Source organism: Lipotes vexillifer, unplaced genomic scaffold (assembly GCF_000442215.2).
Source record: "Lipotes vexillifer unplaced genomic scaffold, Lipotes_vexillifer_v1.1 scaffold2519, whole genome shotgun sequence".
Classification (NCBI taxonomy): domain Eukaryota; kingdom Metazoa; phylum Chordata; class Mammalia; order Artiodactyla; family Lipotidae; genus Lipotes; species Lipotes vexillifer.
Window position 1 is genome coordinate 120,016 of NW_006775705.1, and position 17,951 is coordinate 137,966.

Sequence of the window (17,951 nt, forward strand, 5' to 3'; positions counted from 1 at the left end):
CCTATGTTGTCCAGCAACATGAGGAGAAATCAACCAATGTTATTATATTATATTCCTTTCCAAAAATGTTCAAAAATATCATAGAGTCACGTGGCTCCTTTCTTCCTATAAGTGGTTGATTAGAAGTATCCAAAGCAGATATTTTGCATATCTCTGTAAACAGCATCTTTTTTTTTTTTTAGCCTTATTGAATTTCTTACAATATTGCTTCTGTTTTATGTTTTGGTTTTTTGGCCACGAGGCATGTGGGATCTTAGCTCCCTGACCAGGGATCGAATGCACACCCCTTCATTGGAAGGCAAAGTCTTAACCACTGGACCACCAGGGAAGTTCCTGAGTCAACAGCATCTTTAAACTTAATCAGATTACAAAGCCAGTTCCAGGAATCCCAAAACCAATTCAGAAAACTCATCCTTTAAGTCCCCAAATCTGTATCAGTCAGGGTTCTCCAGAGAAACAGGAGATTTATATATATATATATATATGTGTGTGTATATATGGAGAGAGAGAGAGAGAGAGAGAGAGAGAGAGAGAGAGAGAGAGAGAGAGAGAGAGGAGATTATAGGAATTGGCTCATGTGGTTATGGAGGCCAAGAAATCCCATGATCTGCCACCTACAAACTGGAGAACAAGGAAAGCTGATGATGAATTCCGCCCAAGTCTGAAAGTCCAGAATGGGAATGGGGGTGGTGACAGTATAAGTCCCAGTCTGAAAAGCAGGAGTGCCAATGTCTGAAAGCAGGAGAAAATAGAAGTCTCAAATCAAGCACAGAGCAAATTCACTCTTCCTCTGTCCTTTTATTCTATTCAGGAGCTCAATGGATTAGATGCTGCCCACCAGCATCCTTGAGAGTGGTCTTTACTCAGTCTTCTGACTCAGATGCTAACCTCTTCCAGAGACTCCCTCACAGAAACGTTCAGAAATAATGTTTTAATCAGCTATCTGGGCATCCCTTAGCCCAGTTAAAGTGACACATAAAATTAAAAGTCACAAAAATTATATTTTATAAATCTTAGTATAACTTCAATACACATAAAGCAAATTATTATCAGAAAAAAATTAGAAAACTCAACAAATATAGTGAGGGGTTTGAAAAATATGATGAAAACACATGACCTACCTCATATAGAGAAAAGTATACCCAACCTCTGCAAAATACACATTTTAAATATGTATAAAAGATTTAATGATATATACCGCATGCTTAGGTATAAAATAACTCTTAACCAATTTCTCATGACTGAAATATTTCAGATTATGTTCTCTAATGAAAGTTAAGACAAATATATTATAAAAATATAAAAATCCCCAAATATTTGATATAATACTTTTCTAATTAATCCATGGATCAAAGAGGAAAATTCAATGAAAATTAAAATATTCTTTGGTACATACTATAAAAATACTAAAGAAAAATCCATGACATAGGTAGGTCTTGCTCAGTGGGAATCTAAGCCATCTGAAAACTGTTGACACAAATAATCAACAATGAATCTATAATAAGGAATAGAGGGGGAAAGGGGTGGGGTGGGAGGAATTTGGAGACTGGGACTGACACACATACATTGATACTATGTACAAAATAGACAACTGACGGGAACATACTGTATAGCACAGGGAATTCTACCTAATGCACTGTGGTAATCTAAATGGGAGGGAAGTCCAAAAGGGAGGGGATATCTGTATGTGTATGGCTGATTCATTTTGTTGTGTGGTGGAAGCTAACACAACACTGTAAAGCAACCATACTCCACTAAAAATTAATAAATTAAAAAAAAGGAATCTGAATACACTAAAGCGGGTATACATACAGCTTTCAAAGAGGAGAAGCAGTAACAAGAGAAACACTGGATTCAACTCCTAGCTGAGTAAATGCCACCGGGACAAGTCACAGGCTAGCTGAAGTTTAGAAGCTGTGCAAGGAAGGAGGAAGGTTAAGACTTCCGGGGGTGGGGAGGAGATTCAGGCCAACCTAAAGAGCAGAAAGGAAAAGGGATGCTCTCTATCCTGGGGTCATGAGGCACAACTGGCAGGCCCTCAGGGCTTTATGGGGTGAGGGTCTTTGGCTGCTTTTACCTGATTCAGAGCCTTTTCTGGATTCAAGTTAGAGTAAATAGGTTGGAAGTTGGAACTGAAAATACAGAGAAAACACCAGACATAATTCAGGTGATTCAGGTGCAGATGATTTATTATTTCATAATTTAAACCCTCAGCAGTGACAACAGAGGCGAGGGAGAAATATGTTTTTTTCCTTCTTGGTTTAGGCCAGTTTCTGGTGATTTATTTGGTACCATCCTCTCTTCAGGCCAAGATTGTTAGAGACTGTTACTGTGAGGGAAAACAAGACAAAGCACAACACAAAATACCAGTTATTGTTTTTTTTGGAGCCCACATATTTCTAACACAAGAATTTATTTAAAAGGCATGGAAAACTGAAGAGAAAGGATGAAGAAAATAAAAACTGATTGCAGGAAAAAACAATCATCTGTCACCTTCAACTGCAAATATTCTTAGTCTTCTACTAGAGTGGCTTCCTAAAATATCCTAAGTGTTTATCTATTTTTGGTAACTATTTATGTCAATAAAGCAAAGTGCCTTTAGATTTCCATTCTAAGTATATAAGCTGATTTTAATTTAGAATAAAAAAGAAAAAATTGTGATGTTTCCCAGTACAATCACATTTTATAAAAGATAAAACACCAACATATACGCACACACGCGTCTGTACATCTATATATATTGAAATATTTTAAAATGATCATCCTAGGTGCTAAGATTTATGATGATTATTTTTTATTCTTTTGAATATTTTTAAATGAATGTTTATTACTTGTACTGCTATAATAAGAGAATGATTCACCTACTCACAAGCACGTGCAATTTATTGAATAAATCAAGAGAGGAGAGTCAAGGCAAGATTTGGGCATCCCAAGCTCTGGACTAAAAAGAATCTTATTGTCATTAAAATCTAAAATAATCCATCAGAATTATGAATGACGAAAACAGTTAAGCATAAAATAGAGTCAAATGTTTGTTGTAAACCTCAGCACAAAACTGAAAACGATAAAATGTTTTTGGAACCAAGAAAATAATGTTTAAAAAACAGGAATTGATTAACATTAGGCTAGGCCTAAACTCCCAACTTACATAACAAAAAAATCAGTGGAGAGAGAGAGATGGGAGAAGGTAAACGTACACTAAGCATCCCTCATACCAAAGGAAGTCTCAAAAATGCCTCTAATCCCTTACTTTTATATTACATATTTTTCTTTCTATGCCATACTCATTTAAGAAACAGCTCATTACTAAGTGACACAGTGGAAAATAAAGAAAATTCAATACAATAGTGAAAGAAAGTAAAATTTAAGATATAACTAGAAAGCACATCACTCAAATGTACAAATGACTAAAAATAACTTATGAAGTTTACATCTTGATACAAATGGATTGGTGGTGATCATTACAATCAGGTAATTTGGCAGTAGATATCAAAAGGCAAGAGTGTAAATATTATATTTATGCTTTGATCAATCTCTCTTCTAGGGATCTATCCTGAGGCTATAATTTATATAGCCTTTATAATTTATTATTTAGACTTTATATAATAATATAAGGATGTTTATTACAGGGTATTCATAATACAGAAAAACTGGAAGTAGTTTACATATTCATAATAATGGATTTTTAAAATGTTATTTTTGTTTTTTAGCAGTACGCGGTCCTCTCACTGTTGTGGCCTCTCCCGTTGTGGAGCACAGGCTCCGGACGCGCAGGCTCAGAGGCCATGGCTCACGGGCCCAGCCGCTCCGCGGCATGTGGGATCTTCCCGGACCGGTGCACGAATCCGTGTCCCCTGCATCGGCAGGCAGACTCTCAACCACTGCACCACCAGGGAAGCCCTATGTTTATTCTTTAGAAAAAATTTTTAAGAATATATACATCTATATTGTTAATGGAACTTTGGATATTGTGATTATGAGAAATTTATCTTTAATTCATATACCTACCACGGTATTTTAGATATTTTAATAAATACTTGATAATCATTAAAAATAAGAAAGATGCTTTTTGAAAATAAAAAGATCTATATTTTAACTAATTGTTAGTTCTAAAGTTTACCTGGTTATCCCTACTTTCCTTTCATATGAATTTCAGAATCTTTTTCTCAATTTTTCCTACCCTTTTATATAAAAAATATTTAGTGAATTTATGTTAAATATACAGAAGCTTATACAGATTATTGATATTTGAAAAGAAAAGAATAAGATTTAAAGTTAAAAGTTTAAAAATGAAGTAAAGACAAGCAGATTCAAATTAAATGGAAAAGGAAAAAAAATATTTTAGGTAATTAGACTCAAAATTTATGGAAAATCTCCTTTGCAAAATTCTAGGAAATAAAAGTTTAGTTATAATATAAATATAAAATGTAAGCATGATAGCTTTAAAATTTTTTTAAATGAAAATTAAAGTTATAAACAATTGAAACCCGATAGCTTTAGAAGATGCTACACTGCTGAACTGTAATAAAAGTATTAAAGTATTAATGAAAAAAGTATTAGTGATAAAATATATGCTCCTGCCTGCAGTGTGTGAAAGTCCTTGTTGCTTGATATTCTAATCAACACTTGAGGTTGCCTGTTCTTTTAATTTTAGCCACTCTTATAGGCGTGTAGGGGACACTCGTTTTTATTTTAATTTGTCTATTTCTGATGATTAATGATGTTGAGCAATTTTTCATGTTTTGAGCTCCTTTGGTATCATCTTTTGTGAAGCGTCTTTTCAAATATTTTGCCTATTAGGCTTTCCCGCGTTTTGTTACTGGTTTATAGGGATTCTGTATATATTCTGAGTATGAGTTCTTTATTGGAAGTATGTATTACAGACATCTTCTCCCACATTGTGGCTTCCCTTTTCCCTTTCATTAGGGTGTCTTTTGTGACGCAAAACTTCCTCAAGGTTGAAAAATTTTATTCTACTGTGCTTAAGAACACTTAAATGAGATCTACTCTCTTAACAAAAATTTAAGCATACATTTTTAACAATAGGGACAACATTGTACAGCAGATCTCTAGATTTTGCACAATTGAGACTTCATTCTCATCGATTAGCAACATCCCACTTTCCTGTCATCCCAGCCTGAAGCAACAACCATTCTACTCTCAGTTCTATGAGCTTCACTATTTGATATATCTTAAGTGGAATCATGCAGTTATTTGTCCTTCTGTGACTGGCTTATTTCACTCAGCATAATGTCCTCAAGGTTCATCTATGCTGTCATAGATGCAGGATTTCCTTATTTTTAATGGCTGAACAACATTCCATTATATGTATATACCACATTTTCTTTATCCATCCATCCAATGATGGACATTTAGCTTGTATTCACATCTTGGCTATTGTAAGTGGTGTTGCAATGAACACGAAAATGCTAATACTGCTTTGAGATCCTGATTTCAATTCTTCCAGAAAAATATCCAGAAGTAGGATTGCTGGGTCATACAGTAGTTCTATTTTTAATTTTTTGAGGTATCTCCAACAGTTTTGCACAGTGGCCACAATATCTTGCATTCCCACCAACATTGTACAATGATTCCAATTTCTCCACATCCTTGCCAATACTTGTTGACTTTTGTGGGGTTTTTTTGTAATAGCCATCCTAACAGGTGATACCTCATATGGCTTTGATTTGAATTTCCCTGATGATTAGTGATCTGAGCTATCTTTTCCTATATCTCTTGGCCCTAAGTATGGTATTTTGGGAGAAGCATCTATTCAAGTCTTTAGCCCATTTCAAAATCAGGTTTTATTTTCTTTTTTGTATCGATGGTAGGAGTACCTTATGTGTTTTGGTTATTAACCCTTTTTCTGATACATGATTTACAAATATTTTATCCCATTCCATAGGTTGCTCTTTCACTCTATTAAATGTTTCCCTTGCTGTGTGGAAGCCTTTTTAGTTTGATGGAGCCCCATTTGTCTATTTTTTGCTTTTGTTGCCTGTACTTTTGATATCAACCCAAAAATTCATTTCGAAGACCAATGATATGAAGTTTCCCCCCTATGTTTTCTTCTAGGAGTTTTACACTTTGGGGTCACTTTTAATCCACTTTGAGTTGATTTTTGTGTATGATGTAAGGGTTCAATTTCATTCTTTTGCATGTGGCTATCCAGTTTTCCCACCACCATGTCCCACTGCATATTCTTGGTACCCTTTCAAAGGTCATTTGACCATCTATGTGGGGATTGAATCCTGGGCTCTCTATTCTGTTCCATTGGTCTTTATCTGTCTTTATAACAGTACCATACTGTTTTGATTACAGTAGATTTGCAATATATTTTAAAATCAGGACATATGATGCGTCCAGCTTTGTTCTTTCTCAAAATGTTTTGGCTATTGAGGGTCCTTTGTGGTTTCACATAAATTTTAGAATTTTTTTTATATCTCTGTGAAGAATGCCATTGGAATTTTGACAGGGGTTTCATTGAATTTGTAGATACCTTTGAGTGGTATGGATATGTTAACAATATTAATTGTTTCAGCCCATGAACACAGGATGTCTTTCCATTTCTTTCACTGCTTTCTTGTAGTTATCAGTACACGAGTCTTTCACATTCTTAGTTAAGTTTATTTGTATTTTATTTTTTGATTCAATTATCTATGGGATTGTTTTCTGAACTTCATTTTAAGATAGCTTATTTTTAGTATATAGAAATGTAACTGATTATTGTGCATTGATCTTGTAGCCAGCAGCTTTACTAATCTTGTTTATTAGTTCTAATAATTTTTTGTGGAATCTTTACAGTTTTTTATGTGTAAGAACATGACATCTGGAAACAAAAACAACTTCACTTCTTCCTTTCTGATGTAGATGTCTTTTGTCACCTAATTGCTCTGGCTAATACTTCCAGTACTAGGTTGAACATATATGGTGCCAGTGGGCATTCTTACCTTGTCCCTGATGTTAGAGGAAATGCTTCAACGTTTTCAGTTTGACTATGATATTAGCTGTTAGCTTCTCATATATGGCCTTTATCATGCTGTAAATTCCTTCTATTCTTAATTTGTGGAAAGAATATATCATAAAAACATTTTGAATTTTGTCAAACGTTTTTTCTGTATCTATTGAGACGATCTTGTCATTTTCAATCTTCATTTTGTTAATGTGGTGGGTGTATCACATCGATTGATTTTCACATGTTGAACCATCCCCTTGCACTCCCATGATATCACTTTCTCATGGTGTATGACCCTTTTCATGTGCTGTTGAATTTGCTTTGCTAGTAGTTTGTTGAGAATTTTTGCATCTCTATTCATCACAGATATTAGCTTGTAGTTTCCTTTTTCTGTAGTGTCCTTATCAGTTTTGGTATCAGTTTTGGCCTCATAAAATGAGTTTGTAAGTGTTACCTCCTTTTCTACTTTTTGGAAGAATTTTAGAAATATTGGCTTTAATCCATCTTTAAATGTTTGGCAGAATTCACCAGTAAAGTCAATCTGTCCTGGGCTTTTCTTTGTTGGGAGGGTTTTAGTTACTGGTTCAATCTCCTTAACTAGTTTTTAATCTGCTCACTTTCTATTTCTTCATGATTTAATCTTGGCAGGTTGTATGTTTCCAGGAATGTATTCATTTCTTTTTGGTTCTTCAGTTTCTTAGCATACAAATATTCACAGTAATCTTTCATGAACTATAAAAAGATTATTTGTATAGTATCATTTGTAATGTCTCGCCTCTTATTTCTGGTTTTATTTATATTAGTCTTCTCTCTTTTTGTGTTAGGTAGTCTAGCTAAAGGTTTCTTTCTTTCTTTTTTCAAAAAACATGCTTACTTTTGTTGATGTTTAAAATTGCTTTTTTCTTCTTCATTTTGTTCATATCTCCTCTGACCTTTACTATTTCCTTCCTTTCACTTACTTTGGGCTTAGTTTGTTCTTTTCTTCATTCCTTGATATGTAAAGTTCGGTTGTTATTTGGGATCTTAAGACAGTAAAATGAATGAAAACTCCAAGGCTCTATCTTATTAGCAATAATTTTTTTCTGAGATAATATTATAACTATAAGCACATCTGACATTTTTATAATATCAGTCCTCTTTTTATGTGGCAGTAAAATGTCATCAACATATAAGTGCTGCTTACCAAACTTCAAATAAAAAAAAAAAAGAATCCTAAAACTTATGTGGTCATAAATGCTAGTGTGGGTGCACAAAAATCACTCCTTTGGTGTAGGTCAGGGAGGAGAGGTTGAGACATAATGAAATCAAGTTTTATTGTTTAGCATTATAAAATCACCTACAATGGGAACCACAAAGAATATTATTAACATGTTTTGGTTTCAAGCTAACAATTTTTAAGTGCTCCTTCAATAATGATCAAAAGGTATGATGCCGAATGGTTAATCAATCACTCGTTCTACACTCACCTTACACTGAGTGACAACTTGCTGTTACTGCTGCTTTCTTCCGACACAGATCTATAACATCGATAAAGTTTATTTTAAATAAGTGGGGGAATTTAAAAATGTTGAACAATTAAGTGACTATTTGAACGAAAAATGTTCTTCAAAGAAACAGAGTGATTCACTACATAAAATGTCTCCTTCCAGAAAAATAAAACAAAACAAATGAAACTGGTACCATCTCAATATTAGAACAAATGCCATCAGCCACCTTGCTCTGTTGACAAAATCCTCTCATCCTCATTTTACATTTACTCAATTTTACAGATAGGCCCCCTGATTCTATGATATCACTGACTCCTCAGGCCAAATTAAACCAAAACCATAAAGTAGCAGTCAAAAATTTCGGTTAATTTTTCCATATATTTCTACAGATTTCTTTCATCCTCTCGTAACACACTCAGATCTTTTCTTCATATCACTTCTTGGAAGGTAAAACTAGAGGTAAATACCTCTCTGGAAGAATACAGTAAATTATGACTAAGGGGCTCAATAATGATGTTTAAATAGTTGTGTAACTGATTACAGATAATATGGTGATTTCATTTATTAATTTGGTGTACCCAAAAGTTTATGATACATTGGAAAGCTATTATCTCACATTTTGTAGAGTTATAGAGAATAATTTTAAGAACATAAAGATAAATCCCTTGCTCAAGATATCATAGTTAGCAAGATATGCAAGATTTAGGAGTTGAAACCAGGTTTTCTGAGGCTAAATATAATTTTCTCCCCACTCCATGATGCTTCCTCCTGTCTCCTAACCCTGATTAGTATGAATTACACATGTAATTTCTAGTTGAGAAATGACTGGACAAATCAGCAATAATTAGGAAAATAAATATTATGCAGGCAGGTTCATAGATATTATATCTAGTTGAGTGGGGTGTTCTGATAAAGTTATTCACCACTGGTCTGAGGATCTATATCTTAAAATTTTATTTATTTATTTACTATTTAAATGCAGTGTTATTTATTCTCATGAAGCTCATCGACAATTTGACTATTTAGACAGAATCAGTGGATTAAGAGGACGAATAAACCTCCACAATACCCTTGGCACCCATATCTCCTCCTCAAGTGATACTGGTGGTAAAATGAATGGTTTTAGTAATGAGTAAAACCAGAGAAAACATGAAAACACCAAGCTAGTTTGAAACGTATCCCTGGGCCATCCTCATATTGTTTTACCTACAGTTTTAGCTTATTCCTGATGAAACTTGACTACTTTTTTCCTGACTTATTTAATTTAATAAGAATTAAAATATATATACCTCTCACTTTCAGGTTCTCCTCTGTAGCACAGCTCCCTTATTTTACTCTGGCTTATTATAACAGCAATAGTAATGATAAACACAGGTAGAGAAATGTAGAAAATCAGTTGAAATCTGTGTTTTGGATGACTGAGAGATCTCTCCAGCAAAAACTTTTTACCTAGAATGGAAAGCATCCATTTCAAATTATGTCAGAGATTTTACTAACCAAATCAAAAGGTGAAGGGGTATCATTACCAACAATATTCCCCAAAACTAAAAATTTCATTCACATAGACTGTGAATATAATAAAATCTGAAAACCTAAACTAATATATAAAATGGGCTGTTACTAGCACTTTACTGATGTTTTTGAGTTTTCAAACTTCCACCCAATGGTGATTTCCTTGATTGAAGGTAGTAATGTTCTTTCATGGACCACATATTTAATACTTGAAAATATTTCTTCAATTCTGTTCTGATACAGGGTTTCCGAGGCTCAAACATGTATATCACAAAGGGTATCGGATTGTATCTGTATGTGAGAATTAAATCTGGGGTATCTGGCATTTAATTTCTCTTACATTACTACAATATTTTTCCTAAAGATTAAAAATCAGTAGTCTCTAAACTTAAGTTCGTTAATCAAATATGTCAAATATGCAGCAATAGGAAATTGTTAAAAATGGCTCTAGAATTATTTTATAGAATGCATGGCTAAGCTTGGCTTTGACCCACTTCTGACTAACTAGTGCTAATATCTACATTTTCCTCATCTGTTCTTGTAGATTCTCAGCTGACATCTGCATTCACCTTTCTGGATTCATAATGTATCGAGTTCTGCTTTCTCCACAATTTGTTGGTATGCTTCCTTTTATTTGATATGAACTGTGACTCTATTACTTCTTTGCCACACTGGAGGAGCTGGCAGTCAGAAGAGCAACTCCCCAGCTACAGTGTGGATGACCGCTGAGGCTCAAAATACCCCTCTTACTACAGTCCCAGCACTTCTCCCTTTTCCCCCATGTGTTTGTTTTAAGCGAGTTCAAGGTAGGAGCAACATTTTCTTTTTCAGTCAGCTTTGTGCATGCGCTTGGGGTTCCCAGTATCTTCGAGACAAAGATTACATGATATTTGTAATTAGAAAACAAGTGAATCAGATGAAGAGATCAGCCTCTCTGGCCATATACTGCAGATTGATTCTCAGCTATGTGTATAGTCTTCCGGGTAATCAGTGATACCACATGGGTTATTTGAAAATGAATGTAATATATGCCCAGGTGGCCTTGGAAGTCTAAGTAGGAAAAGTTGGTCTCACTTCTTTCCCTTATACTGTCTAGATTTAACAAGCACTACTTATTTATACCAGCCAACAAAGAATATTTTCTACTAACTCTCCACTCAGTTTGGTGACCTTCATTAAGTTAATTACTCAGAATCTCCATTTCCCATTGGTTAAACCAGTCCCCAATAATCTGCCTCAAGGCTTCTACCTCCTTCTAAAGATGCCTCAGGGAATCATCCAGTCAATTAACTATTGTTCATGGTTTTTCACCTCCTTCCTTTTATGACCCCAAAGTGTCTTAGCCTTTATGACTCAAGCGGTTAACTGTCATATCAAACTCCCCAAAACATAGATCTTACCCATACCAAACTTTATGGGTAAATATCAGGTATAGAAATAAAAGATTTTTCCCTGGAGGAGCCAGCATGCATCAGCAGCAGCTCCCAAAGCTTCCCTATCGTCCACCCTGTGCCACATTCAGATTGATTACAGAAAACATAGATGGAGAGCTTTGTGTAAAGCAGATACAAGATTGCTCATAAATAGTCATTTCACTTCTGCACTGTTAGTTACACAGTTTACATGATTACCAAGTTTCTCCAGCCAACTATTCCACCATAAATCAGTAACTCCAGGTTTACTTAGAATAATCTATGTATACAGATGAGTATATCCTGCCAAAAACATTTTATAGAGAGGGACTCCTGTTGTCTTTCTCTAGCAAACACTGTTCATACATGTAACAGTTAATTTTATGCATCCGTTTGACAGGGCCACGATGACCTCAGATATTTGGTCAAATATTATTCTGGGTGTTTCTATGGGGTGTTCTCAAATGAGATTAACATTCAAATCAGTAGACTGAGTAAAGCAGTAGCTTTCTTCAATGTGGGTGGACCTCATCCTGGAGGCCCTAATAAAACAAAAACACTGACCCTCCAGTGGATATGGGAAGATTCTTCCTGCCTGAGGTACCCAAACTGAGACATCAGCTTTTCCTGACCTTCAGGCCTGCTGCCCTTCACACAAAAATTGCACCATTGGCTCTCCTGGGGCTGCAGTTTACTGACTCACTGCACATCTTGGGATTTGTCAGCCTCTGTAATCACATGAGCCAATCAATTCCTTCTAACTCTCTCTCTCCATACTATTGATCCTGTTTCTCTGGAGAATTTTGATTTTGGTACCAAGAAGCAGGGTGTTGTTATAATAAATACCTAAATATGTGGAAATGGCTTTGGGACTCGTAATGGGTAGTGGCTAGAGGAATTTTGAGGCACATTTTAGAAAACTCCTAGATTAATCTGAAGAGACTGTTGGTAGAAACACTGACGGTGAAAGCAACTCTGGTGAGGGCTCAGGGAGAAAAGCAGGGAGCAGAAGAGAAAGCCTACATCTTAGAGAGTACAAAGATAATCATGAACAGAATGGTGGTAGAAATATTTACATGAAAGTTGTTTCTGGTGAGATTTTAGACAGAAAAGGAAAATGATTAAGAAAAGGCAACTCCTGCTGTAAAGTGGCAAAAAACTTGGCTAAATTGTAACCTCGTGTTTTATGGAAGATAGAACTTGTGAGCCATGAAACTGGATAATTAGCTGAGATTTCTAAGTGAGATTTTGAAGATGTAGTCTGGGTACTCCTGACTGCTTATAGTAACATGTGAGAGAAGGAGATAAATTGAAGAAGTAAGCGTTACACAGGGAGGTACCAGAACTTAAAGATTTGGAGAATTCTCAGTCTATCCATATTGCAAAAAGTGGGAAAACATGTTTTAGAGAGAACATACCAGAAGTGTGGATGGAAAAATCATCTGATAAAGAGACTGTGCATGTGAACCACCTCAGGAAATGTCAGGAATAAGGATGAGATTACACCAGCAGAAACACTGCCAGGTTGGACCAAAGGGAACAGCACGGGGAAATAGAGCTATGTGGCTGCCAATATACTTTATCCTTCAAGAAAAGAGAAGGATGCGAAGGTGATTCAGAGATCATCAAGGCTTCCTCCCCCATCACAGGTCCAGGAGCTGTCCCCTCCTCGGTTTTGACCAGCCAAGCTCCCCTGCCCAGTGGTTGAGAGGGGCAGGGCCACTCCAAAGAGCAGTATGGATGGGGCCTCTATCCAGAGCTGAAGGAGTGGGGTAGACTCTACTGCAGGCTCTGGGGTTATGCTGCTACCCCAATGGGCCTGGAGGGCAGAACATCAAACCTAAGAGGATTATCTTCCAACCTTAAAATCGAATTGAATTTGCCTTGCTAGGTTTTATTTGTATTTACTGGGATCTGTCACCCCTTTCTTCTCTCCAATTTCTCCCTTTAGGAACAAGAATGTCTATCCTATGCCTGTCTCACCTTTGTTTTCTGGAAGCACATAACTTGTCTGATTTCACACGTTCAAAAATGGTGAAGAATTTTGCCTCAAGATGAATCATACCTCAAGTCTCACCCATTCCTGATGTAGATGATATTTAGAAGAGACGTTGTATTTGCAATTTATACTGAAACAGGTTAAGACTTTTGGAGCTACTGAGATGGGGTGGACATATTCTGCATAAAAGGAGGACATGAATTTGGGGAGCCATACGATGGAATGTTATGGACTGAATAGCGTTCCCCCAAATTCATATGCTGATTTGAATCCCTAAACCCCAGTGTGATGGTATTTGGAGATGAGGCCTTTGGGAGGTAATTAGGGTTGAGATCATAAGGGTGAGGTCCTAATCTGATGGAACTGATGTTCTTATAAGAGGAGGAGGAGACACCAGAGAGCTTTCTCTCTCCACACATACAGAGTACTCACTCAGCAAGAAGGCAGCCATATGCAAGCCAGGAAGAGAGCTCTCACCAGAAACCGAATTTGCCAGCACCTGGATCATGGGTCCCCAGCCTCCACAGCTGTGAGAGAATAAATTTCTATTGTTTAAGATACCCAGTCTGTGGCATTTTGTTATGGCAACCAAGCAGACTAATAGTGCATTTTCATGAAAGAATGGATGAGGTCATTTATTCCCTAGGCCATCCACTGAAGGGAGAGCTAGCTGGAACACCAAACAAACAAGTGATTACCAGTGGAGAGTGGGAAGGGGGGAGGGGAAAGGGATTAAAAGGTATAAACTTCTATGTAGAAAATAAGCTACAAGGTTATATTTGTGCAGCACAGGGAATAGAGCCAACATCCTAATAACATTAAATGGACTATAATCTATAAAAACTTTGAATACAATACATTGAAACTTTGAAACTTTGAAACTTTGAAACTAATACATTGTAAATTGACTGTACTTCAAAAAAAAGCACTTTCCTTCCTAGCAATATTCATTACCTAATAGTCTAGAGAACTTCAGGCTAGAAGACAAGATGGTTTAGTATTAGAAAATCTTCAAAGGCAATATAAGACAATATAAGCAGTTCAACAGATGCCTTACACATATCTAATAAAGCCTAAACTACATTCCTGATTTTAAATAAAATTGGGAGAGATAAATATTTTCTCAACAAGATAAATAGTGAATCAAAAGGAGCAGCCTTTCCATGAGACAATATTAGAGGTATTCCTAAGAAGTAATGATAGTCTCTTTCATGATGACTTCCTGTTATTCTGAATGGATTACCCAATACAATTATGAAATGAGAGAGAGAGAGAGAGAGAGAGAGAGAAGGTGAAATTAACTGAAGAAGAGGAAAGAAAGGAAAATTATTATTAAAAAGGTGTGGCAAAATTATTATTAATTTCAGTTCATATCATTTAAAAAATATCAACCCCCTAAAAAAATCAACTAAAAGCCTTTTGAAAATGATGATAGTCCATTGATAAAATGTACACACAAAAATCAGGTTTCCTATAATTAAAAGTAGCAATTTAAAATACAACAGATCTTCTGATAACAATGTTCAACAAAATGATGATGTTCTTAAAAATTAAACTGGTAATTTTTGATCCATAGATCCTGCTATACCCATAGAGAGATCAAAACCACAATGAGTTATCACTTTACACTCATTAGGTTGGTTACTATAAAAAGAAAAGTTGATGAGGATATGGAGAAATTGGAAAACTCGTTGATGAGAATGTAAAATGATTCAGCCTCTATGAAAAAGAGTTTGGTGGTTCCTCAGAAAGTTAAATATAGGATTACTATATTATCCAGCAATTCCACATTTAGGTATATACTGAAAGTATTGAAAGCATGGGCTCAAACAGATATTTGTACACCCACATTCACAGCATCACTATCCACAATAGTCAAAAGGTGGAAGTAAACCAAGTATCCATCAACAGATCAATGGATAAGCCAAATGTGATATATACATGCAACCGAATATTACATGGCCTTAAAATGGAATGAAATTTTGACATGCTACAACATGGGTGAACTTTGAAGACATTATGTTAAATGAAATAAACCATAAATAAAAGGACACTTTTATAAGGTATGTGAAAGTGGTCAAATTCAGAGAAACAGAAAGTAGAATGGTGGCCTCCAGGGGTTGAGGAAGAGAGGAATGGGGAGTTATCGTTTAATGAATATAGAGTTCCAGTTTTGCAAGATGAAAGAGTTCTGGAGACGGATGGTGGGTTTACAACAATGTACACCAATATATTTAATGCCACTGATTCGTACATTTAATAATGGTTAAAATGGTAAATTGTATGTTATGCATATTTAACAATTAAACATATACATATAAAAATGTATGTGTGTTAGAAAAGGTCAAAAATATCACTAGAAGTGATTGTCAAGGGTAATGAAAGAAAAATATGCATAATAATTATAAATTTCCTACAACCATAAGATAATTGGGAAGCCTCATGAAATTAAAGAAGTGCGAGTGGAAATTTTTTTACTATTGGCTTGTCATAGATTTAAAAGGTTGATAATAACACCTGAAAATCAATAATAATATATAATATTAGTAGTGGTTAACTTCTGGGGTTAAGATTATATAAAAATTATTAAAAGAAAAATTATAATAAAGATTAAATAAACTTGATGTACAAATTTTATATACCAAGTAGACAAGTTAACAAAAATATATGAGGATTTAGATTCTAGAATATGCAAACAAGTCATACACACAATCACATATATATTTAATTATGTACATATGTTATATCTTTGTATGTAATGCTGTAAAAACAGATTATATATTCTTTGAATATCCATGAAATATTAACAAAAGACAATAAGGTACTGGTTACAAATAAGGCCAGGATAAATTCCATAATTTGAGGGTTTTCCAGGCCATATTCTGTTAACATAAGTCAGTGATATTCAAAATAAATAAAATGAGGATATAAAGCAAACTTGGATTCCTTGGGATCACCTTGCCTCTCAAACTCTTTATGCTCCCAAATGCATTCAGCATCACAAGGGCTTCTCCCACATGGAGTCCAGGCCCATCAGCAGCCCAGGCCTTCCTTGACTGAGTACAGGGCCCCAAGGAGACAATTTGGGCACAGGACAAGCAGTCAGCTGGCATACCAGCCCAGGGCTTTCAAGGTAGACCTACAGGCCCCAGAATAGAGGGGATGAATACAGCCTACGGCAGCTGACTAAAAGAAATTAGTTGTATTGGAAGGTTTCCTCTGAGCCCAGGCTCAGGTGCAACCACAGTACTGCCAGTTGGACCTAAAGTGGCCTAGTGTAACTAACCATAATTGTTGGCCTGGCACTGTTCCAAGTGTTGTAAGGAAAGCCTTATATGCCAGGGCATCATTAACAGGATGGGAAATTTTCTGATTTTTAGAAACTGGCTTGGAAGTTTGGAAGGAAAAAAGAAAATTCATACAGAAGCTTAAAAACAATACCCAGGAACTAAAAGCAACATTGTTTTGGTATCAAGTGAATATAGCATAGATTATCTGCAGTTGCTGTTGCTGTTTTTAACTCTGACTACTGATGTTCACTCCGAGTGATGTGACTTAAGTGTGCAACCTAAGGGTATTGAAATCATTAATGTGAACAGTACATCTTTGACTTAGTCTGTGGATTAACTGTTGTGCTTTGTGTCAAGATAGCACTAATTTTTCATATTGTCAATATTGTGATCTTTTCTAAGAGCTCAGATAATGAAAATCAGAATGATGACAATACTAACACCAGCATGACCCAGACATCACTGAACAAGAAGGCTAAATGACTGTTCCTAGTGACAGATGGAAGAACATATACAACTAGATTAGATATGTAAGTAACCAAAACATAGCATATTGTACAACATGCCAAAAATAATTTGGACCTAGAAATAAACCATGCATATATGGTCAATTAACATATAACAAAGGAGCCAAAAATATACAATCTAGAAAGGATAGTCTCTTCAATAAATTGTGGCAAAACTGAACAGCTACATGTAAAAGAGTGAAACTGGACCACTATCTTACACAACACATAAAAATTAACTCAAAATGGATTAAAGAGTTGAATGTAAGACCTGAAACCATAAAACTCCTAGAAGAAAATATAGGCAGTACACTCCTTGACTTTAATCTTGGTGATGACTTTTTGAATCTGACACCAAAAGCAAAGGCAACTAAAGCAAAAGTCAACAAGTAGCAAAACATCAAATGTAACAGCTATTTCACAGCAAAGGAAACTATCAACAAAATGAAAAGACAACCTAGTGAATGGGAAAATATATTTGCAAATCATACATCTGATAAGGGGTTAATATCCAAAATATACAAAGATGTCATACAACTTAAGAGCAAAACAAAAAAAAAATCCAATTAAAAAATGGGCAGAAGATTTGAATAGACATTTTTCCAAAGAAGACATCCAAATAGCCAACAGGTATATGATAAGATGCTCAACGTCACAAATCATTGGGAAAATTCAAATCAAAACCACAATGAGATATTACCTCACACCTGTCAGAATGGCTATTCTCAAAAAGATAAGAAATAACAAGTGTTGGTGAGGATGTAGAGAAAAGGAAACCCTCATGCAGTGT

General features: G+C 35.3%; 1 protein-coding gene across 1 annotated transcript in view; it reads right to left on the minus strand.

Annotated features, from left to right (window-relative positions):
• Positions 1–17,951, minus strand: part of LOC103074289 (putative disintegrin and metalloproteinase domain-containing protein 5) — a gene marked incomplete at its 5' end in the record, with an annotated part of 45,683 nt that overhangs the window by 3,387 nt on the left and 24,345 nt on the right. Inside the window, 2 exon segments of the mRNA XM_082930873.1 lie at positions 8,422–8,472; positions 9,732–9,891. Coding sequence (XP_082786999.1) covers positions 8,422–8,472; positions 9,732–9,891 — 211 coding nt within the window.